Genomic DNA, 24,239 nt, shown 5'->3' on the forward strand with positions numbered 1-24,239 from the left:
TTGGTTGGAAAAGCCCCTCCAGGTCACGGAGTCCAACCATAACCCACCCTGTCCCTGCCCCATGTCCTGAGAACCTCGTGTCCGTCTGTCCAGCCCTCCAGGGATGGTGACTCCAGCACTGCCCTGGGCAGCCTGTTCCAATGCCCCACAGCCCTTTGGGGAAGAAATTGTTCCCACATCCAACCTCAACCTCCCCTGGGCAACTTGAGGCCGTTTCCTCTGCTCCTGGCGCTTGTTCCTGGGGAGCAGAGCCCGACCCCCCTGGCTCCAAGCTCCTTTCAGGCAGTTCAGAGCTCAGAAGGTCTCCCCTCAGCTCCTGTTCTCCAGCTGAACCCCCAGGTCCCTCAGCCCCCTCCCCAGCTCTGTTCCCATCTCTGAACATCGTGCCATTCAATACTAAAACATGACGATGCGGCACAGGACAAAAGCCCAGATCTGCCGTATTTCTGCAGGGACACCGCAGGCGATGTCCCATTTAAGCGAGAGCACTTCCCTGCAGGGGCAGGTGTGTGGCGCTGGGGAAGGCGCTGAGCCCGTTCTGCAGGGATCGGGGTTTTCGGTGCAGGATTCAGGTCCCACGTCCACCTGCACCAGCTCCTGTCCCAGCTCTGCCCCGATACCTGCGCATGGACACACGGCTCAGAGCCAGGACCGAACAGCACCGGCACAGGAACGGCGCCAGCTCCGTGTCCACAGGAGCAGCTCAATGAGGAAGGTGAGCCCGAGTCACACAGCCTGCGTTAGTCACTGTGAGTCTCCTGTTTCATCCCTTTTCTGTCAAAACGGCACCGTTAGGCCTAGAACAGACTGTTTTGTTTTAATCTCACGTTGAACCTCCAGTAAATGTTTTTAGGTTTTTAGCAACTATAGGAAGCAGTAAACATGCTAACACAAGTAATTTAAAGCTACATTATAAAGAGTAAAGAAAGGAATAGACTAAACTTGAAAAATCAACACTTTCTGGTACACAGCTCACACTTAGCACTATTTGAGCAATAATTCCTAACAAAGGCAGGCTTTCCAAGTGCAAGTTTCGCATCACTATATTCCCTCGGTACTATCAGAGGCAGGGGCTGTGCGGCAGAGTGGAGCAGCGCGGGGGCCCCGCACACAGCACACACCCTTCCAAGAGAACCACCTGCCATCCAATGAACCTAAAAACCCCCAGGCTACAAATGCTCCTTTTGCCAACTGTACATGAGAACTTTTCTTACTGGGCTACGGCTGTGGAACAAGTTTCCGAACGACGGGATTCCCTTGATTCCTCTCCCCACAATAGCGACGGACCTTTACATAAGTTCCACTAGATGATGTGAAAACACAACACAACACAAACCAAAACAGCTCTTCTACTTTTTCCAGCCAAACTCCCAGGCCGAATAAAAGGCAATAATATCTCTATTTACAAAACCTGTCTGCAAAGTTTACCGAGCAGAAGGCAGAGAACTATGGAAGCAGTTGTGTGTCTGTGCTGCACCACGTCGTCTTTAACTGCAGCACCGCACGCTGCTTCGGAGACACGACCAGAGGTGGCGGCGCTGGCAGGTGACACGTTTTGAGGACAAAGTGGTGACAGACACCAACTCCAGCGCACGAATGGATCCGGGGGTGGCACAAAGACACAGATTTGAATTTTCATCCTCTAGTCGCAAATAAACGCAATAACTTTTTGTATGATGAGGGAGGGCTGGGGAGGCATTTAAAGTGCGTGGGCTCACAGGGTTCAACCGCATTCGGAACAGAAGCAGGGAGATGAATGATCCAGCGCAGGTTGGGGCGGGGGGCAGCATGGGAGGTGTACGGGCTGCATCTCAGCACCACCAGCTCTGTGACAGTGGTGGTCAATGGTGCGGAGTCCAGTTGGAGGCCAGTATCCAGTGCAGAGCCTCAGGGGGCAGTGCTGGGGCCAATATTATTCAATATATTCATTAACGATTTAGACGAGGGAATTGAGTGTACTATCAGCAAGTTTGCTGATGACACCAAGCTGGGAGCAGTGGTGACACTGGAAGCTGTGCTGCCATCAGAGACCTGGACAGGCTGGAGAGCTGGGCGGGGAATAACCTGATGAAATTTAACAAGGGAAAGTGTAGAGTCCTGCATCTGGGCAGGAACAACCCCAGGTTCCAGTATAGGTTGGGAAATTACATATTAGAGAGCAGTGTAGGGGAAAGGGACCTGGGGGTCCTGGGGACAGCAGGGTGACCATGAGCCAGCACTGGGCCCTTGTGGCCAGGAAGCCAATGGGACCTGGGGTGGGTTAGAAGGGGGTGGTCAGTAGGTCAGAGAGGTTCTCCTGCCCCTCTGCTCTGCCCTGGGGAGACCACACCTGGAATCTTGTGTCCAGTTGTGGCCCCTCAGTTCCAGCAGGACAGGGAACTGCTGGAGAGAGTCCAGCGCAGGGCAACAAAGATGCTGAAGGGAGTGGAGCATCTCCCGGGTGAGGAAAGGCTGAGGGAGCTGGGGCTCTTTAGTTTGGAGAAGAGGAGACTAAGGGGGGACCTTATTAATGTTTATAAATATCTAAAGGGTGAGTGCCATGAGGATGGAGCCAGGCTCTTCTCGGTGGCAAACAATGACAGGACAAGGGGTAATGGGATCAAGCTGGAACACAAGAGGTTCCACTTAAATTTGAGAAGAAACTTCTTCTCAGTGAGGGTGGCAGAGCCTGGCCCAGGCTGCCCAGGGGGTTGTGGAGTCTCCTTCTCTGCAGACATTCCAACCCGCCTGGACACCTTCCTGTGGAACCTCAGCTGGGTGTTCCTGCTCCATGGGGGATTGCACTGGATGAGCTTTTGAGGTCCCTTCCAATCCCAAACATACTGTGATACTGTGATCACTAACCCATCTCTGGCCTTCAGCCACAGCCACAGCCGCGGAGTTCCAGCGATGCCGCGGTTCACGGCAGCGTGAGCCGGCTGGCACAGAGGCCGGACACGCAGAGTCTCTGGGAGCCATCGGGAAGCGACAATATTAGCATCAATTAGCTGAGCGACAGTCCTGGGCCGAGTACTTACGATTCCAGTGCTGTGAGAAGTGGGTCGGGCTCAGGTACGTCCTGGAGCTGATTGCTCTGGTCTCTGCTCAGTCTGATGATGTCGCACAGGGTCTGGGAAGCGTTTGATTGCCTCTGCAAACAAGGACACGGCGCATTTCAGTGCCAAGGGCTCGACCAGGCTCCTTCTGGCTGGCAGAGGAACTTTAACACAGCTGGGGACGCACAGAACTGAATACATCAGAACTGGTCACAGCAAGTGCTACCAGGCTCTACATTATTCACCTGTTAAACATAACGCTAATGCCAATTATTAGAAGCGTTAGCAGATTTTAAAATCAAAGAGGAGATCTTCCCAAACTTAACAATTAAATGCAGTTAAAGATTTCAGAAAGCGAGGATTCTTTTTTTATTCTTCCTGACCAACTGCGTTAACTTGCAAATTCCAAACCCAAGTATTTCATTCTCCTTGCTGCTCTCAGGAGGTTTTCTGCACGGGGAAAAATCAACGGCTTGATAAAACCCTTTACAATCTCATGACTTTTAATACGTATTAAAAGGCTTCAAAGTAGTATTTTGATAAACTAATGGTCTCACTCTGGCAATGGCAGCTTCTCTACCCACTGCACGTGTCAGGTCTCACGCTGCACTGCAGCACCCAGCACTGCTGAGCACACACAGCCCAGCGTGGTGCTGCCTGGTCTTCTCCTCACAGAGGCGACGTGGCTGTGCTGAGGGAATCACGCTGTCGGCATCACCACCTCCACCTCCCAAAGAACCCTGTGCCCCATTCACTTGCTGCTGGAGCTCGGGAGGGGTCCCGGTCTCCCCGTCCCTGGAGCGGAGACCAGAGCGGTTCCCGGGGCTCAACACCGAGTGTGAAATGACGGTGTAGGAACCCACCACTGAGAGCCAGAGCTCTGGCACAGCTGTTTGGTGAAAATATTGTAAGAAAAAAAGCAAGCATTCCTAAGTGTGGTACTCAGCCTATCTTCTCCATGGGCTTAGAGGATTGCAGCTTGTGGATTTTATACTGAATACCTGCTTATTCCTGGTCTAAAAGGAACTGAAACTTACAGTGAACTGGTTCATCTAAAAAGTTTTTCAACAGCTTGTGTCAAACAGCGGCTTCCTACTTAAAACCAAGTGCAGTCCCGCTGACCGCTGACCCTGAGACAAGCTGACATGGCAGCAGAATGAACAAAGAAATCCATAGTGAAGCCAAAACCAGACCAAAAATCCAACAAAACACGTTGGCATTGAGCTAGAGAAGCCGAGGACAGGAGGCCCATCCACACGGATCATCTCCTTCCACCAGCCAGAGGTTCCTCTGGACCGCCCAGGACCCGCCCCCACGGACAAGCCGTCTCGCCACACTCACGTCCTCGTCCTGGCTGGAATGGATCAGCTCCACCAGGCGCTGGATGATCTTTGCTTCGTTAAGCCACTGCAGGGAAAAAGGGGGAGAAGAAAACCCTTGTTTGTCATCACGGAATTCAAACCCAGGGGATCTTCGAGCAGCTTTGCATAACGTGGGCTCGTCCAGCAGGGAAAGGCTCTGCCTTTGCTTGCACAATGGAAGCTGCAGGCGCCACACGAACCCCTGGGCACCGAGAGATTTGCATCAGGATGTGCACCCTGCCCATGGACCCAAACACCCAAACGCCTCTGGAAAGCACGGAGCAGATCAGTCACAAACACCAGCTCCTCTGAAGCAGCATCAGCAGCAGGTTTGTCTCCTCCCATTTCCTATTCTTGGTGTCTTACCACTGTTTACACTGAACAGCTCCTCAGGCTTTGGGATGACCTACCCAGGCTGTTAGACCTGTCTCCTTGCCCTGTGCCAACTCCTCCCATTTCTCAGGGCAATCCATCGCTTTATCTCCCTTTGTGACCACACGCAAACCAAACAGGCCGCTGGCAAATGGTTCCTTCCAGTTCCTCCCTCCCCGGCTCCTCCTGCAATCTCAGCGCCTCATTTCCCCCCATCCCTTTGCACTCGAATTTCTGCCGTCTTCATCCCAGGCAAAGGGCTGGATGTCCAACATCAACCCAACGAACCACTCAGATCAAACTAACGCACTCTCAGTTGCTTTTGAAATCACGGACCAAACGTTAATTAGAAGGAAAAAGGCTCCGGAGGTTTCCGCAATGATCTAATCTTCCATCAGCTCTTCAGATGAGTCACAGAGAGGATGAGCCGTCTCCTGCTTTCCTTGCTTCTCCGAAGGCCCCGTGCAGATCTGCTCCCCTCGAACGCCCGTTTCTACACGTTACCTATTCACACGGCTCCACTTACAATCCTTAGGTTGGTTCTTTACCAGCTTTGCTGTAACAATCTCCGTACAGATCTCATCCTCTCCTCTACAGTTCCATGTTGAGTATGACGGATGTCTGACTTAAAAATTCCAGATGGCCATTTTTAGTGACTTTTCGCATGAACAACACCGCTGGTTTCCTATTACATCTGAAATGCCCAACTGTGTCTCTTTTGCTGCCCCTTGTCATTGCAGAAATACTAATGCTGTCCAGAAATCTTCCCAGCGCGCAGCTGGGAAACCAAGGATTTCACCCAAGACCGTATTTTCAGATCTGGTTTCTACCATTTGTTCTTCCCGACATCTGGTTTACTCAAAAGTTCAAAAACCTGGTTCCTAAGACATTTTTCCTCACCGGTCTCTCTACCAACCTCTCTCTTCAGGTTCTTCCATCGGTTTCTAGATTTTCAGCATCAAACCCCAACTCCTGCCCCTCGTTCTCAGGCCCAGGGCAGCAGCGCTGGCCCTGCCCTCACCCACGCTCCTGCGTCTCCGTTCCGCCAGCACAGCGCTGCCCGCCCCCGGCTGCTTTAGTCTACGAGCATCTTTTCTCACCCCCTGTGCTCGGACACAACGACTAAACCCTCCTTTCAAAGCCTACGACTTGGTGTTCCGATGACCGCTCAGGCAGCTGTCCATTAGCAACAGTGGTGGTCAATGGGCAGAGTCCAGCTGATCCTGTATCCAGTGCAGTGCCTCAGGGGCAGTGCTGGGGCCGGGATTATTCAATATATTAATCAATGATTTGGACGAGGGAATAGAGTGACTGTCAGCAAGTTTGCTGATGACACCAAGCTGGGAGGAGTGGGGACACTGGAAGCTGTGCTGCCATCAGAGACCTGGACAGGCTGGAGAGCTGGGCAGGGAAACATTGAATGAAATAGAACAAGGACAAGTGTAGAGTCTTGAATCTGGGCAGGAACAACCCCAGGTTCAGTGTAAGTTGGGGAATGACCTATGAGAGAGCAGCGTAGGGGAAAGGGACCTGGGGGTCCTGGGGACAGCAGGGTGACCATGAGCCAGCACTGGGCCCTTGTGGCCAGGAAGCCAATGGGACCTGGGGTGGGTTAGAAGGGGGTGGTCAGTAGGTCAGAGAGGTTCTCCTGCCCCTCTGCTCTGCCCTGGGGAGACCACACCTGGAATCTTGTGTCCAGTTGTGGCCCCTCAGCTCCAGCAGGACAGGGAACTGCTGGAGAGAGTCCAGCGCAGCCACCAAGATGCTGGAGGGAGTGGAGCATCTCCCGTGTGAGGAAAGGCTGAGGGAGCTGGGGCTCTGGAGCTGGACAAGAGGACACTGAGGGGGGACTCATTCCCGGGGATCAATATGGAAAGGGGCAGTGTCAGGAGGATGGAGCCAGGCTCTTCTGGTGACAACCAGGGACAGGACAAGGGGCAATGGGTGCAAACTGGAACACAGGAGGTTCCACTGGAAGATGAGAAGCAACTTGTTGGGGTGAGGGTGGCAGAGCCTGGCCCAGGCTGCCCAGGGGGTTGTGGAGTCTCCTTCTGTGCAGACATTCCAACCCCCTGGACACCTTCCTGTGGAACCTCAGCTGGGTGTTCCTGCTCCATGGGGGGATTGCACTGGATGAGCTTTCCAGGGCCCTTCCAGTCTCCGACATTCTGGGATCCCCCTCAAGTGAAGGGGTTTTTTTTCCTAATATCCAGTTGGAATGTCCCTCGCTGCATCTTAGGCCTCTCGACCCATCACGGCACTTGCGGGGATGTGGTGGGACCTTTGCTGCAGGGTCCAGCGCTGACTCTTGGTGTGGCAGCTCCACCAAAGGCCCTCTCGGGTTTTCCCCGCGCCGATCCTGGCCGCTTGGCTCCTGCCCCGTCCCCCTGCCTGGGGCTGCTCCGGCCCCAGGGCAGAACTTCACGGTTCGCCTTTCTTGAGCTTCTGAGCTTCCTCCCAGGCCGTTGCTCTGTCTTGTGGAGCTTCCTCCCCTCCTGTGTATCAGCTGCTGCCCATCAGCGTGGTTACTTGTGCCACAGCTGCGATGTCCCTTGGCAGTGGGGTGGCTGGCAGGAGGGAGCCGTGGTTGTCCAGGGGCTGGTGGGCCCTGGCAGTTCCCCCCACGCTGGGGACTCTGAGGGGCTGGCGAGCAGCATCCTCATCCAAATCCCAGCATCCCGGGCTGCTGGGGCTGCAGACCCTCTGTACATCCCCCAGCACAGCCCGGGTAGCGCAGGGTGACCAGAGCAGCGCGTGCAGAGCAACTGGGGTTGGAAGGGCCCTCTGGAGATCCCCAGCCCAGCCCTGGTATCGCAGGGTCACCAAGCAGATCACACAGGATGGTTGGGGGTGCAGGGCCCTCTCAGATGACCTGTGTCCAGTGAGGAGAGGCCGCGGGCGGCCCTGCAGCCTGGGCCCGGTGCTGTGCCCCTCAGGGCCCCCGTGGGCTGAGCGATCCCGTGTGTCCCAGCCGGCGGTGGGGACCGTGCCCTCTTGCACGTCACCGCGGTGGTTGCCCCAGCTTGCGGTGCTGTGCGGGCCCTGGCAGCGCCTCCACCGCTCCTGTGCCCATGTGCCTGGACCAGTGTGCTGTGTCCCGCGTGTCCCAGCTACGTGACACAGGTGCTGCCCAGCAGCCCTTGGGCAGGAGCCCAACGCTCTGCACCAAATCTGGGCCTGGTTTGCTTGCGGACAACAGCTGCCCCAGCAGCACCTCCTGCTCACCAGCCCCGCGTCCTGTCCCCTTCCTTCTCCTGCACAATCATTCAAGGTGCCCATTTGTGCGCGGTCTCTGTCTGTGAATTCCTTACGAGTGTGTCAGTTGTCAGAGCAAACATGCTGCCGAGTTGCTTGTGCTCAGAAGAGTTTGTGTTTTGGGTGTGAATCTTTCCAGGGAGGTGCTGAGGGGGACACTTGGACTTAGTCCTGCAAGCGTCACAGCCTTTGTCTGAGGAGTCATTTGGAATATTCCTTCTCTTGGGACTTTCAGAGTCCATCTCTTTGCCAGCAGCCCCAGGCAGGTGAACCGATCTCTTCCAGGTTTATTGGGTGCTTCTTAATTCGCCACATTTTGGTATCGCTCTCTGATCTCAGATTATTTCAGTTGGGTGTTTTGCTGTGGGATTTCCTGTCCTGTGCCCCTCAGTTCCCAGGAGCAGTAATTCCTTTGCTCAGATGGATGCTCACGCTTCCTCCCCTCGGTCCTTCGGCCCCTCTCTCTGGCCACCCAGCCCACCGCGGTCTCACGCTGGCAGAGGGACCAGACAGGTCTCTGCTCCTGGAGAAATGGAAAACTCACCGGGCAAGGCCTTGAGCAATCTGCTCCAGTGTGACCTGCTCTACAGAGGCAACCAGACCTTCTTGGGGCCTTCCAACCTGCATTATGCTACAAACGAATGCTTGAGGTCTTGCACAGCCAATGCTTAAGAAAGTTTGTTATATTAAGACTTGAACAAAATTGAGTTTTCTAAAACCTGCTGAAAATACACATATTACCAGTGTAACTTCAGTTTGGATGTTCCCAATCAGCCACAGAAAAAGAAAGTTCACACCTTATTATTTAAGACGGTAGTTGAACAAGAGACTCTGTAACAACACACGGGGCGAGCTGTCTGATGTTCCACGGATCACACCACCAAGAGTCACTGCACCGAAGTATTGACACTAAACCCTCCTTGGCTGGGGACTGACCACGCAGTAGGGCAGTTTTTGTTCCCAGACAAAGATACCTCCGTTAGGCTAATCCACCCCGGGAGCAACCGCTCCTCTGGGGGAAGGCCAGGTGAAGAACAGGCCCTTCTTATCCTTGTCGTTCGTTACCCATGAAAGCAACAGGAAAAAAAAGCAGAAGGACGTGCAGGAGGGATTTTTATGGGCTCTGATCACTGTTCATATTAGACTGACAAAAAGCCGACACGATAGCCCGCTGCCGCGGTGACACTGCAGCAGCAGCCCCAGCCCCGCGCTGCGGGGGCTCTGCCGAGGCCACGGCCGCGCTCGACCAGGGACGCGTCCACAACAACCGCGGCTGCTCCGCGAACCCCAGTGCACGCCAGCAACACCACACATGGGGGCTTCTCACAGCACTCGTGCCTCTTCACATTTCTCCAGGTAGGATTTTACACTAATAACGCACAGGTAAAGGACAGACTTCTTCGATGCCACTTATCTGTCCTGATGTTAAAAACGTTTCAAGAAGTAACCCACACCTGAGCAGTGAATGATTCAAAGTCAATATTATTTCTTTCCCAAGTCCACAGGGACATTGCAGCTCCAGTGACACCCATCGCAGAGAACACGCTCTGATCCACCTGCACGACGGCAGATTTGTCCAAGGATATCACAGTGTGGGTGCCTGAAGGACAAGGCTGCTGGAAGCACCTCCTCTGAGGCTCCCAAAAGATTCTTGTGGTATTTGCGATGGTGAGAGGCCAGAGCGAGCAGGAGACAGGGCTGCAAAGAGGCAGCGCAGGCAATGGACCGTTTCACTTACGTCTCTCCTGCTCCTGGGCTGCTGAACCCGGAGCTTTCCTTGTCCCGTGGCGCTTCCATCAGCTCGGGACGGAACTGGGAGGCCCCGTGGGTCTGCAAGGGCTCCTCCTGATGGGTGCTCTGCAAAACAACAAATCTGAGCCACACGGACAAAGCATTCCTCTGCCGAGCATGAGCAGAAGGAAATGGGTAAAGAATTATCATATGCTCACATTTGCTGTAGGTCCCTGATTACAGATCAAGGAAGACAAAGGGAGAAAACACCACAGCCTGTAGTTCTGCAAACAGCTCAAGATGTACAGAATGGCACTGCCACCTTCCCTCTGCTTGTACTCATCTGCTTGTCCTCTGCTGCTTTCTCCTCCCTTATCACAGCAGGAGATGTGCTGGGGAGGGTCAGTGGAACGTGAGGAAAAGGTTCTTCCCCAGAGGGGCTGGACACTGAACAGGCTCCCAGGGAGGGGTCACGGCCCAACCTGACAGTGTTCAAGAAGAGACCGGACACCGTCCTCAGACACACGGGGTGACCTGTGGGGTGTCCTGTGCAGGGACAGGAGCTGGACTCTGATCCCTGTGGGTCCTTCAGCCCAGGACACCCCGGGTGAACCAACATCACTGCACAAGTCCATGTCAAAAATTCCCAAAGCCAACCCGGGGAACTGAGCTGGCTGAAAACAATCCTGGCAAAAAACTACAGATAAAAAGTGTTTTCAGCCAATCAGTTCCCTTGTCCACGTCACTTTATGCCCACATGAACACTTGGATGGCAAGGACTGAAGCGGGGGCCTCCCAGTTCCGTCCCGAGCTGATGGAAGCGCCACGGGACAAGGAAAGCTCCGGGTTCAGCAGCCCAGGAGCAGGAGAGACGTAAGTGAAACGGTCCATTGCCTGCACTGCCTCTTTGCAGCCCTGTCTCCTGCTCGCTCTGGCCTCTCACCATCGCAAATACCACAAGAATCTTTTGGGAGCCTCAGAGGAGGTGCTTCCAGCAGCCTTGTCCTTCAGGCACCCACACTGTGATATCCTTGGACAAATCTGCCGTCGTGCAGGTGGATCAGAGCGTGTTCTCTGTGACGGGTGTCACTGGATCTGCAATGTCCCTGTGGACTTGGGAAAGAAATAATATTGACTTTGAATCATTCACTGCTCAGGTAAAAAAAAACCCAAACCCAACCGATGGAATCAAGCTGGCTGAAAACAATCCTGGCAAAAAACCTACAGACAGAAAATGGCAAGGACTGAAGCGGCTGTGCCGGCAGAGCCAGCAGGACACAGGGAGGGCAGGACCGACTCTTTCAGCAATCACTGGCCCGGCTCCACTCGGCGCTGCCGCCAAACCCGTGACCAGGACACCGAGAACCCCCTGGTAACGCCGTCTGAGCAAGACACGGCGCCTTCCAGCCCAGGCTGCGCAGGTCCGATGGCAGCGGGCAGAGGATGGAGCCGGCAGCGCTGCCCGGCTACCGCGGCCTAAGGGTCTCCAGACTGGAATGACACAGAATTAAGACTCTTGTGCAATTATCCGTGAGTCTCCGATTTATTGAGTCAAAGCGACAACGTGGACGTCAAATCCCTAAGGAGAGGTGCTGCGGGACTTGTTACGCTGAATAGAATTGTGTTGCACGTAAAACTTAAGATACCATCTTCATAAATCTGACGCTCCAAAATGTCCTTTCCAGACAGCAAGGAACACGTACTGAACCGAGGGAAGCCCACTAAAGGACTTTTCCAGCGTAGCAACATCAAGTGGAAACGTGGCCCTTTCACAGCCCCGAGTGACGACCCCAACAGCAGCACTTTCTCATGAAATACAGTGCTTCTCCAGCAAAGCTTCCAGCTTCCACTAAGTCACACCAACACTACCACTTGATGTCTCCCCAGCTGAATCGCCCACTTTCCTGTCTAAAAATGAAGATTTCCCTTCCCAGGTGAGAGCCCATAGGGGTCTGTAAGGCTCGCTTTGTACCTGTGTGTTGTCCCTGCTCTGCAGCAGCGTGTTTACTGCACGACGCACCGTCAGTGGCTCCGGAGCTCTCCGCAGGCCACGCTGCTCCTCTGCGTTCACGGGAGGGAGCTCAAGTGAGGGTTCTCCCAGCCCTGCTCCTCTGCCCCTGCAGGACGAGCCTCACCCAGAGCGGGCGGTGAAGGAGAAAAACTCGTCCTACCTGTACAGCAAACTAAGAGTCTCGCTGAGATGCTTTACACGCTGCTGGTGAAAGAGGGAGGGAAGGAGGCGGCACACGGCATCGCCTCCAAACATCACACACCCCCGAACGCGGCGAGGGATTCAACAAATCACTGCCCCGAACGGTCAGTCTGAACTTCTGAACGCCGGGAAGGATTACAGATTTCCTTTGTCAAAGCTCGGCAGCGAAAGCAGCCCGAGCAAGCAGTGGTTGCTCTATGGAAAAGGAGCTGAGAACGCTCTTCTGCTCTGCCGTGCGAGCCACCAACGGGCCCAAGGGCCAGAGGGACACACGCGCTGACGAGACAGTTCAGAGAGCGGATCCGCTCCCATAGCAAACGACAGAAACAATTCTGCTTCTTCACGACACAAACAAACCAACCCCCTTGTTCCCAATCTTGTAAAGGAAAAAGGGGTCAGTTCTCACGTTCAGGACTTCCTGGCGCAGCGTGGCGGGCTCCACGCAGCTGATGAGCCGAAGCAGGAGGTCCATCATCGCCGACGTGTCTATGTGCTTCAGCACCAGGCTAATGAACTTCTCCTTTTTCCTTAAGAACGCAATCACCTAGAAGGGAAAGTGTCACCGTCAGTGCTAACACAAGATCCAGGCGGGGCACACGCAGCTTCCCGCACTTCGCGCTCTGCTCCCAACCAACCGAGCTCGATGGAAAACAGCAACGAAGCTGAGAAATTCTCCACATAATAGCATTCTCATGTCAAGGCAATACTAAATCAAATATTTCAGGAACCTTTTCTTTCCTCTGTGCCACAAACAGACCCAAGCCCACAGAAACAAGAGCATCAAGAAGCTGGTGATGCTGGAGAATTTGTCATTCCACTGAGGCTCTTCATCTAAAATCTCCATTTTGATTTGGAACGTGTGCATTTCTAAAGCACCGTTCAGCCCGTGTTTCCAGCACCCCTTTTACAGGTGTTTATGCAATGAGATGATTCTGGGCAACAATCAAAGGACGCAGCAATATGTTGTAGCCCAAAAACTCAAGCGTTAGCTGTGGCACAGGAACATCCCGGCTACTGCGGGTCTGAAACCAGAACTACACAAACGTGTCGCCGTGAGCCAGCAACGCCCTCAACCCAGGAATCCAAGGAAACTTGCAAAGCCTACATCTCAATTCCAAGCTTACAGAGGCTGTATTTCAGCTCCAAGAACACAAGGAGCTCGAGAGGACAGCAACGCGGCGGCCACACAACACAGCCAGCCTTAGTGAATTAACTGGGGCGTACAGGGCCAACCCAAGCATCACCTGTTCGGTCTTTCTGGCGATGAGATTCCCGATGGTCTTGCTGAAGAAGCTGGCGAGCAGGGGGTTCAGGGGGGGCTCGTGATCCAAGAACTCGTAGAGGATGTTGAGCAGAGTCTCGTCCCCGCCGAGCTTGTCGTTGATCTGCGGCACGTCCGAGGTGAGCAGCTCGCAGGCCGTGTTGGGGTATCTGCACACAGCAAACAAGCGTCACACAGCGCCCGGCACACGGGAACGCGGGGGAGGAGGATGGGCCTTCTGGGGACGGGGAACGTCCGCACGACACGCGACAAGCAAGGGGCAGCACCGGCACACTGTGAGGCAGCGTCACCTCCTGCAGCACATCACGCGCTCGGTGTTGGTTTGTTGGCGCTGTTTCTATTTTTCCTGCTGTACTACACACCTCAGCTGCTTTCTAAACCCAGTGACTGCTGGTTTTTAAAAGTGCTGCTTCAGCAGTTTCGATACACTTAAAATCTTAACGATAACCCATCTCCCCAACTAGAACTAACCCCAAAACTGAAGGGTGATTTGCAGAATGCGTATTTTAGAAGGTTTCTGTAACGGTTCTGAAAAATTGTTCCTTCCACACTCCTGGTGCTGGATTAGAGATAAGCAGCCCTTGTTCGTCTGCTCCTTTTCAATCAAGAGGACTAGAATGAGAGCATTAGATCTACCACCAAACTCCCAATGACGAGCAGACGCCTTGTAAAACAGCAAGAGACTCATACCCCACCCCTGGAGCTGCAGTTTCGCAGTCATGTCTACGATCTGCTGTAGAATTCACCCGCTTCTCAGCAAACGTTACTGTGCCTGCTTTAGAGAGCTCTGCTCGCTTCAATCACTATCGGATATTATAGCTGACAGCTCATGAAATGCTTTTTTCCCCCTGACCTTGTTTCTTGTTCTTCCGGGTGGTGCTTTTAGCAATAGGTCACATTTTTGATCAGAAAAGGTAATAACGTGTTGGTAACTCATGTTACATTCATAATTAAACAAAGTCTCAACTGCCAGAAGTGCACACATGCAAACCAACCATTTAAAGCCAAGGAGTTCAATGGCAGACACGATCCCAGAGCCAAAAGGCAGCTGGGCTTTATTCTGAAGCCGTGATTTCCTCTCCACAGGGTGCAGAGGTGACACGGGTTAAAAACGAACCTCGTCCTGTACAGCCTCGGCCTCTTCTCTGTGCACGCGGAGCTGGTTATCTTCATTCTCAAAAGCAAAACGCACTATGTATTCAAAACCCAGCCAATCAAATTAACATTCAAAACCCCTACGGCACAGTCCTGCTGCAAACACGCTGGCTCTTCAAGCAGCGCGGTCGCTTCCCAAACACAAACCCAACACAAACCCAACACAAACCCAACACAAACCCAACACAAACCCAACACAAACCCAACACAAACCCAACACAAACCCAACACAAACCCAACACAAACCCAACACAAACCCAACACAAACCCAACACAAACCCAACACAAACCCAACACAAACCCAACACGTCGCCCACTTCTCAGCGCCACCCCAGCTCTCCCACCTTTTGTGGCTTCAGGCACAAGTCAACTCCAAGATCAACAGAAAGCGCTCACAATAACATGAGAGTTTCTAGGACACACGGGGACCGTGGTCACTTGTGGAGCACACTGAAGCTGAAACAACACTTCAATATGCAGCAACATTTCTTTCTCTAGTTTCAATCTCAATGTCACGCAGTAAAGATCTGTGGAAATGAGTCGGTGCCGCTCACGTCTCCACCACCTTTGCGGTTCGACCTGGGAGCGTGTAAGAGAACCTGGATTGCAGCACTTACCTGTTTGGGTTTGGTTTTTCCTTTCTTAGCCAAAATTAGCAGCATAGAATCATGTTGGTTGGAAAAGCCCCTGCAGATCACTGAGTCCAACCATAACCCACCCTGCCCCGTGTCCTGAGAACCTCCTGTCCGTCTGTCCAGCCCTCCAGGGATGGTGACTCCAGCACTGCCCTGGGCAGCCTGTTCCAATGCCCCACAGCCCTTTGGGGAAGAAATTGTTCCCACATCCAACCTCAACCTCCCCTGGCGCAACTTGAGGCCGTTTCCTCTGCTCCTGGCGCTTGTTCCTGGGGAGCAGAGCCCGACCCCCCTGGCTCCAAGCTCCTTTCAGGCAGTTCAGAGCTCAGAAGGTCTCCCCTCAGCTCCTGTTCTCCAGACTAACGTCAGATTTCCGCTCTGAACCTGAGGAACAGAAGATCAAGCAGAAATCTCCCGGCCGGCACGTCCGGCCCGGTGCGCCTGAGCGTGTTGTGGTACAAAGCCAGGGGCATCAGCAGGAACAGAGAAGGAAGATCCCTGTGTCTGATCCCACCTGGTTGTTCTTCGGAACCTCCTCTGCAAAGAGCCCTTGACCCTAACGATTGTTACTGATTTGGTTATATTCATCGAGCAGAATTTTCACTTAGGAGGGGATCCCACTTTGCTCACCAAAGCTCCGCTTGGCTCTCAGCAAGGACAACGCTTCTTGCCCTGGTCGAACAGAAAGGGTGAAGACAAGTGTTCCGGGACACGAGCTTTCCCAGTCCATCCACTGAACTGGTTTGTGTGGAGCCTCATGCTCTCATCACACCCCCTGCACTGTTGGCCGAGCATCCCCCTGCCCCAAGGTGTCAGAGCCAATGTAAAGCCCATTTATTCACACGTGTACCTCAGGCCACCCGTGATTACACAACCAGCACGGACTGTATTTGCCGTGTCACATCACAAACCCCTTCTTCTACCTTTCAACTAACCTGACTAATTCTGCATTATCTACTTTCTACGTTTGTAGTTAATCTCTCGTCTTATTCCAGGTGTGAATGCATCGAACAGCGCAGGACACAGCGCAAATGCACCGAACTGGAACCGGCCGTTTTCCCCCTCATCTACATTTACATCTACTTGCTTTAGGCAGCTGTTAGGTGGTGACAGAGCCTCCTCCGCTGCCCACGCCAGCCTGTTCTCAGCGCTCTCCCGTTTCATTAGGAACGTCACCATGAGAACCACCCTGTGTTTCGCTGTCTCCAAACTCGGGTCCTGAGCCCCAACCCCAGTTCCCTCCCTGGACGCAGGACGGGGTGACGGAACTTGGAGATGGGGCCAGGAATCACGACACCACACCATCTATTCTTCATTCATTGACTGGCTCACAGACCTTGCTTAAGAAGTGTTGTCCTACCTGCCACTTCCATTCCACTGGTGTTAGTTAAGGTTGACCGGGTGAGCGATTTCATGTTCTAACGCCTTTAAATCCCTGGGGTGGGTCCAGCCAGCCCTAACAAGCGCTGATTTTGCTGCCCAGACGTGAGGCAGCTGCTCCGACGATGTCGCTGTGAAGCCGGACACCACCCGGGGATCCCGACGTCTCTGTCCGCAGCACCACCACACCGGTCTGACTGCACTTACTGCTCCGGTTGCATCCTCCTTTACACTCGGACACCCGCCCCACACGGCTGGGACAGGTTTCACAGAATCACAGCATGGACCGGGTTGGAAAAGCCCTCAGAGATCATCCAGTCCAACCCTTGGTCCAACTCCAGTCCATTGACTAGATCATGGCACTCAGTGCCATGTCCAATACCAGTTCAAAACCTCCATGGCCGGTGAGTCCAGCACCTCCCTGGGCAGCCATTCCAATCCTGACCACTCTCTCTGCACAGAATTGCTTTCTCATCTCCAGCCTCAATTTCCCCTGGCAGAGTTGAAGCCCATGGCCCCTTGTCCTATTGCTGATGCCTGGGAGAAGAGCCCAATCCCCACCTGGCTGGAACTGCCCTTCAGGTAGTTCTAGAGAGTGCTGAGCTCAGCTCTGAGCCTCCTCTTCTCCAGACTGAACAAGCCCAGCTCCCTCAGCCTCTCCCCATAGGGCTTGTGTTCCAGTCCCTTCCCCAGCCTTGTTTCCTTACTCCGAGGGGCTCAGAGCATTAACGGTTCTGCCTTTACCAAACTGCTTCTCCTAATCCCCCATCCACCCTCACACATTAACTGCCTCCTACATCTCTTTTCCGTACCCACACACAGCTTCCCTCGGGTGGGGACGGACTTTCACCGCAGTGGGTTATTTGTTGTTAATGAAGTCCGTTTACTACATAAGGGGTTTTTGGATCTTTGTAATACAAGCTCTGCATTTACCACAAGCCACTAAAATGTTTCCAGACCAGCTGTGAGCTTTTCACCCCTTCACAGCACCATTGACTTCCCAGCTGGCGTCCTCGTATTGACGGAGTTCAGTCCTTCAAGTCAAGAAACAACCCCAGCCCCATGATAACGCCATGTATGTCTTTCTTGCTCCTGCGAGGATGTTACATCTGAGTCCACCACGGTCACCATTACAAAGTGATTTTACCCCAGGTGCGCTCCTCCGAGTTCCACCCAGCCAGATGTACTATTAACATCAATACGTGACGGTCTCTGTCGAGGCAGGGCAGCGGGGCCGCAGGTGTCCCAGCGCTGCTCCCGTCCCCTCCGAGCGGCAGGGACGCCTCTGCCCTTCTACACGCTCCGTCTTCATCACCGCCTGCTCTCAACAGGTCTGTGAGACACCCCGGTACGTCAACAAGTTCACTATAAATAGCCATTACAGTTCAAACGGTTTACAGGCTGGTTGTTCCAGGTCTCCAGCGGGTTGTTACGCTTACACGGGATTTACTGCCCAGTTTTCCTCTGCGCCGTTTCCTCTCTGAACTTCCACCCCCCTGGCGTTTCAGGGCTAACGCATTCTGATGATTCCATGTCCCCAGCACGCCCCATTCCGAGCTGCGTGTCCTTCCAAACCTATCGAGTTTCTCCCCTGTTCCAGTTTTAAAACTTTCATAACCTTTTCTTAAGAGCCAAAAATTGGATTCCATTTGGATTTAGGCAGAGCCCATTCTTCCTGCTTAGCCTTATTTATTCCAAAACCTTCCCCGGTTTCTAATAAGCTTAAACCCTCTTTCCCCTCTCCAGTGCCTCACGAGGCTTTGAAAATGTTTCTCTGCCTGGTCTACGTATGGGACTGGATGCATTTCTAAAACAATACTTCCTAAAGATCAGCTGAACTTGTCCTGGCAAGCAGGTCAGCCCAGAGCTCCTGGTGCCAAAGACTCCGGAGTCCAACCGCCCGTCCCAGGGCCAGCCCTGCTGCTCCACAGGCACCTACGGACCACGCCGAGGAGACCAAGGACCCCAGAACCCCGGCCCCCCGGCTGTCAGTGCTGCGGGAGCTCTGCAGGGCCCAGCCCCACCTGCTCCCGCAGGGTCCCAGAGCAGATCACACAGGATCCCAGGGCTGGAATGGCTCAGAGGAGACTCCACACCCGCTCTGGGCAGCCTGGGCCAGGCTCTGGCACCTCCCAGCAAACGAGTGTCTGCTCGTGTTCACATGGAGCCTCCTGTGCTTCAGTGTGTGCCCGGTGCCCCTCACCCTGGCCTTGGGCACCACTGAACAGAGTCTGCTCCATCTGACACCACCCTGACATATTGATCATTGATCACATCCCTCTCAGCTTCTCTTCTGCCCTCAGCAGCCCCAGCTCTCTCAGCCTTTCCTCGGCACAAAGATGCTCCAGACCCCTCAGCATCTCCGTGTCCCTCCCTGGACTCTCTGCAGTGACTCCTCGTCCTTCTGGAACTGGGGAGCCCAGCACTGGGCCCAGTTCTGCAGATGGGGCCTCCCAGGGCAGAGCAGCGGGGGAGGAACAACCCCCCTGACCTGCTGCCCACACTCTTCCTCACAGCCCAGGTACCACTGGCCAGCGGGCACAGCGCTGGCTCGTGGAAAATACAAAGCCATAGTCTGAGAGAGGGCTCGGTGAGTCAGACTAACCGGACGCCTTCCCAGCACAAGATGTATTTTATTTTGCACAGAGGCTGACCCCCCCAGCCTGGTCTGGAGCTGCCTGAACCACCTGCTGCCTCCAAAACCTGCCGAAAGGGTTCATAATCCTGCACAGGGAACCCAAGAACATGTGGATGCAACCACTTTCATGATGAGCTCCCCCCTTCATCTCGGTTTGCATTAAATATTTTGCTTCTTGAGAAATGTCCCTGCCTGCCCTTGTTCTCAGTCTGGCTGTTTAACATGAGGAAAGGTTTCCCCTTCCACCCCTCGGCACACGGGATCAGGGATATAAACCATCCGCTGACAGCATCCCCAACATCTCAAAGAAGGACTCAAAAATACGGGCTGGGTAACTGAAGCAGTGGCGTGTCCTGCGGGACAGGGACAGGGCTGAACCAGCACTGGGGCGGGACTGGGATCCCCCTCCCTCTCCTCTGGCAAACGCACCTGGATCCCAGCAAAGACCACGAGTCTCCCATCACTCGGCATCTCCAGAGCCCAGCAGCTCTCAGCGCCAAGGAAAGCGCCGCATCTAACACCTCGTGTCGTACCCGGCGTCGCACAGGACGTGCACAAAGAGACCGGCGTGTGCCACGGCCCCGCTTCAAACCCGTACAAATCTGCATTTGTACAACACAAATATAAGACTAACGCTCCCGATTCCATCTGGTAGTTCACCTTTTAGAGCCGAAGCCTTGCAAAAGCAGCCACGTCCAATTCCAAGTTATTGCACAAAGTACTTCCTGGCGTTCACTTACGTGGAAATCGTCACCTAAAGGGGCTGAGCAGCCAGCCCAGCTCATAACGAACCTCAGCAGCTCTGCCCCTTCTTCTGGGGTCTCCAGCAACAACAGCAGCAACCCACGCTGATCGTAACCAACGCTGATCGTTCCCACGCCGACAAACTTGCCTGTTTTCATTTATTTATTTATACGCAGAGCAAGGTTTTATTTTTATATAAACTTAACAAAGACAAACTTCAGATTCCAAAATGTAAATATTTTCAAGTATACATTTAGTTAAAAATGTATAAACACATCCTGCTATGAGGACCGAACACGCCTGAAGGGCTGAGCACCATAGGGAAGAGCTGGCTCTGTAACTGCGGGCGCTGGGGTGGGCCGTGCGCCTGTGCGGCACGCCGAAATCACACCTTCCAGCCACAGAATCACCAAATTTGGTTGGAATAGACCCTCAGGACCATCGAGTCCAACCATAACCAACCCCAGCACTGACCCACGTCCCCAAACGCCTTTTCAACCCCGCAGGGACGGTGACCCCAGCACTGCGCTGGGCAGCCTGTTCCAACGCCCCACAGCCCTTTGGGGAAGAATTTCTTCCTGACATCCCATCTCAACCTCCGTACAGCTCATTACATTGTGGGTTTTACTGTTGAAAATCAAGTTCAGCAATTTGTAACTCAGAGCAGAAAGCTCTTTGCTTACAATTTGGATAAAAACCTTCGAAAGGTACTTTTGAGATACTGATCATTGTGCTTGCGAAGTCTGGAACAAACAGCAAGAGAATTTTAGTTTTTAGACAAAATCAGTGTTGAATTATTAAAAATAAAGAATCAACCTTCCGAGAATTCCCTAGAAACAGCGCCATGGGGGGAACCGTTTCCCAGCACCCGCAGGCCTGTCTCCCGGGACCACACTCGGCGTTTCCAGCCTCGCGGTCTCTCACTCGTACGGGACAGAAAGCTGTCCTGGGTTTGTTAAAAACAAGGTTCTCATTGAGTGAATTTGCCTGTGAGCTAAAGCTTTCTTATGAAACGCGCTCTCCTGAAAAGCCAGATACAGGTTTTGGTAGCCACAGCAATGGAATGCGAGGTCATTGATAGAATGGATGCACATCTTGCAAGAGGGGCAACGAGAAACAGGTGACCAGAAACTGACCAACGGAGTATAACACCCCATTCACCTCATACTTCACAGAAAAGTGCGAGATCACGAGGATCTCGTCCCTTTTCCTTATGGCGACATTAGCAGAGGACCTTGCGAGTCGTCCCTGCGAACTGAGGCCAGTGACAGACTGAATCCAGCTCCGCTTGGCTGCAGAGTCCAGTCCAGGACTTCGGGTGCTGGCTCTGCAGTTGCCGGGACTTTCAACATTGGTTTTGTATATTTTGTGTTATTTTCTCTATTCTTATTAGTAGCATTAGTAAAACATTTTGAATGTTTCCAACTCTCTTCTCTCTGTCCTTCTTTTCCTCCCGATCGCCTGTCCTGAGTGGGAAAGGGGCAGAGGAAGGGGCTGAAAGGGGAAGGCGGGGAGAGGGGGTTCACAATACACCTGCCCCGGTTTTATTGTCACCCCGCAATCTAAACCTCGACAAGCGGCAGGACCTACTTGAAGCGGATCTTCTCGTCCATGTCCAGGGGCGGCTCGTGCGTGATGAGGGTGACGAGCTGCTCCATGCAGTGCTGCTGGCACAGGAAGTCCAGCAGCTTGCGGTTCTGCGCCTTGCACTCCTGCAGCACGTCATCCTCGTCCATCAGCTCCTGCAGCGTCACATCCTCCTTGTCCAGCAGCTTGTCCACGTGCGACGTCGTGTTCAGGTCGAACTTCCAGAACATGGTGATGGGACACGACTGGCTGCAACGCAGAGCAGGGAGTTAGTTTTCCATCCTCACCGTTTACTTCTCAATGGTTTTGCACTATAAGGCGCCACTTAAACAGTTTTTTACCCTGTGCTAATAAGCTGCCTATGGCTGGTGGTGCATGAAGGCATGGGAAACCGATGCTCTGGAGAAGATGCTCAATTCCACTTATGATTAAAAGGGAAAGGATTTTATGACAGTTATTTCCCCTCTAGTGCCGTTAACTATGGACACAGTTAAGGGAATTGCAGTTTTCTTCCGTAACATTCTCCAAGATGAAGGGACTGAATACGGCCAGGAGACCGTCTCCTTAACACACTGTCCTCCCCGCAGCACGGGTGCGTCTGGAGCGCTGCTGAGAAAAGGCAGAAACCTGAGCAAAGGTTTGACTACAACCCTTCCTCCAGCTCCCTTTTCTCCTGCCCTGTCCCTAGTGAACCCCACGACACTTCCCTGGAGACCCCACGACACTTCCCAGGAAACCCCAAGACACTTCCCAGGAAACCCCACGACACTTCCCAGGAAACCCCAAGACACTTCCCAGGAAACCCCACAACACTTCCCAGGAAACCCCAAGACACTTCCCCGGAACGCTGATGCTGAGAATGTGGGAACAGAACCACCAGGCAGCCCGGAGAGCATCAGCTCAGCTCTGCACACAAAACCAACAACTTTCCACACCGGAAAACTAACACGACGGAGGTTACAGCTGTGTAATATCAACAATGCACACGGTATATGCATCTATGAACCTTAACTGCAAGTAGCTTGAACTAGAGATCAAAGGGCACGTTTGCACACAGAAATGCTCTGGTCCCGAGCTGAAATGCTCTGGTCCCGAGCCGAAATGCTTTGGTCCTGGGCTGAAATGCTCTGGTCCCGAGCTGAAATGCTCTGGTCCCGGGCTGAAATGCTCTGGTCCTGAGCCGAAATGCTCTGGTCCTGAGCCGAAATGCTCTGGTCCTGGGCTGAAATGCTCTGGTCCCAGGCTGAAATGCTCTGGTCCTGAGCTGAAATGCTCTGGTCCCGGGTTGAAATGCTCTGATCCCGGGCTGAAATGCTCTGGTCCTGAGCTGAAATGCTCTGGTCCTGAGCCAAAATGCTCTGGTCCCGGGCTGAAATGCTCTGGTCCTGAGCTGAAATGCTCTGGTCCCGGGTTGAAATGCTCTGATCCCGGGCTGAAATGCTCTGGTCCCAAGGCTGTTCTCAGCCAGTGAAAGAGCAGTTTGCACTGAAGGCTTTCAGGGCTTTTTGGTATTATTTCTATTTGGTTCACAAGCCAAAACTGAACAACCAATGATTGATGGAAATAGAGGAAAGGCCTCCAATGTCTACGTAACAGCAAGGGATAAATGGTGAAGTATTATAAAAACCTACAGGACACAGTGAGCGATAACAATGTGAGCAAACCCAGAGCTGACCCGCTAATAAATACCAACCTTTTGAAATGCTAGATCATGCTATTCATTTCCAAATTCTGAACTCTAACCTTAGAACACGGCTTAGCAGCCAGAGGTTGTGTCACCTCCAGGGCGGACGGCTGGGCAGGGAAAGCTTGGGCTGTACCATAATGCCGGAACCGCGTTCCTGACCGTGCCGAGCAGGACACGTCACCCCGCAGGCCAGGGGGGTCCCGCTGCTTTCACTGCGTCCCGGGACTCGCGGGTTCCCACAGAAATGCCCAAAGTCCCTAGAAACCCCAGCCAGCCATGGAGCCTGGGGAACACGGCTCCGTGAACAAGGGCTGCAGGTGAGACACCACGCGGAACAGACAGCGACCTGCCACAGAAAACACCTCCCACCAGCTGCCAGCAATGAGGTTTCGCTACTGTCCTGTGTTTTAATAAGAATATTCCCCTTCAAGCACTTTGTGCTACACGGAGCCCTGCACTCTGCATCGCCCACCTTCACCCCACTCCCACCCCCACGCTTGCTCTCCTTTCTTACCCTGGCTTTTCTGAGTGAGCTCTGTTAATGATCTTTTTCCAGTTACTTTTAGAATGGTCACTAACGATATCAAACACGACCGCACTCAGACTGTCCCTAAGAAACTCTTCCAGGGCTGTTTCTCTTGCTCAACGTGTCCCCTTTCCCACCCAACTCAGGATCTCATCCACCGCGAGCCCTTCACAATCCCACTGGGCCAAATACCTTAATGGTCACCACAAAGAAACAAGGTTTACTGAACTTCTTTTATTTAGAGTATCAGCTGCCAAAGATTAGCTCGGTACAGTTTAAATTACTGATTTTCACTTCATTTTGCTTTGTTGTGTTTTGGACTGTTCTCTACGAACAAGCAGCAGCCCTCCTCCATCCCCAGTAACGCTCTCTGCATCCTCAGGGAGTACAAGATGCCTCGAGTTCCTCATCAGCACACGCCTGCACTTCAAAAGGCAGCCAAGCCCTTTAACCAGCGGGGAGTTTGCGCACAGCCGCTCATTTCCAGCTCCTGTTTAGCGTTTCAGGTTAAATTCCTCCCCAGACACTGCCCCGTCCTCCCCGAGCCCCGCGGCTCTGCCCCGTGTACGCGATCCTACGGAAAGGAAACAGCAGCGCCTGAAGGAAGGAGCCGGTGGGACCACGAGGGGACGGATGGTC

General features: G+C 53.4%; 1 protein-coding gene across 1 annotated transcript in view; it reads right to left on the reverse strand.

Moving 5' to 3' along the window:
• PPP6R2 (protein phosphatase 6 regulatory subunit 2) overlaps positions 1 to 24,239 on the reverse strand; it is a 101,665-nt gene that overhangs the window by 33,386 nt on the left and 44,040 nt on the right. Inside the window, exons 3-7 of the mRNA XM_082043180.1 lie at positions 21,391 to 21,636; positions 13,211 to 13,397; positions 12,373 to 12,510; positions 4,377 to 4,442; positions 3,018 to 3,130 (exon numbers count right to left, since the gene is read on the reverse strand). Of these exons, the coding sequence (XP_081899306.1) occupies positions 3,018 to 3,130; positions 4,377 to 4,442; positions 12,373 to 12,510; positions 13,211 to 13,397; positions 21,391 to 21,617 (731 nt within the window). The 5' untranslated portion in view covers positions 21,618 to 21,636. The remainder of the gene's footprint in view (positions 1 to 3,017; positions 3,131 to 4,376; positions 4,443 to 12,372; positions 12,511 to 13,210; positions 13,398 to 21,390; positions 21,637 to 24,239) is intronic.

Source organism: Streptopelia decaocto, assembly GCF_964273445.1.
Source record: "Streptopelia decaocto genome assembly, chromosome: 1".
In the NCBI taxonomy this organism is placed as follows: domain Eukaryota; kingdom Metazoa; phylum Chordata; class Aves; order Columbiformes; family Columbidae; genus Streptopelia; species Streptopelia decaocto.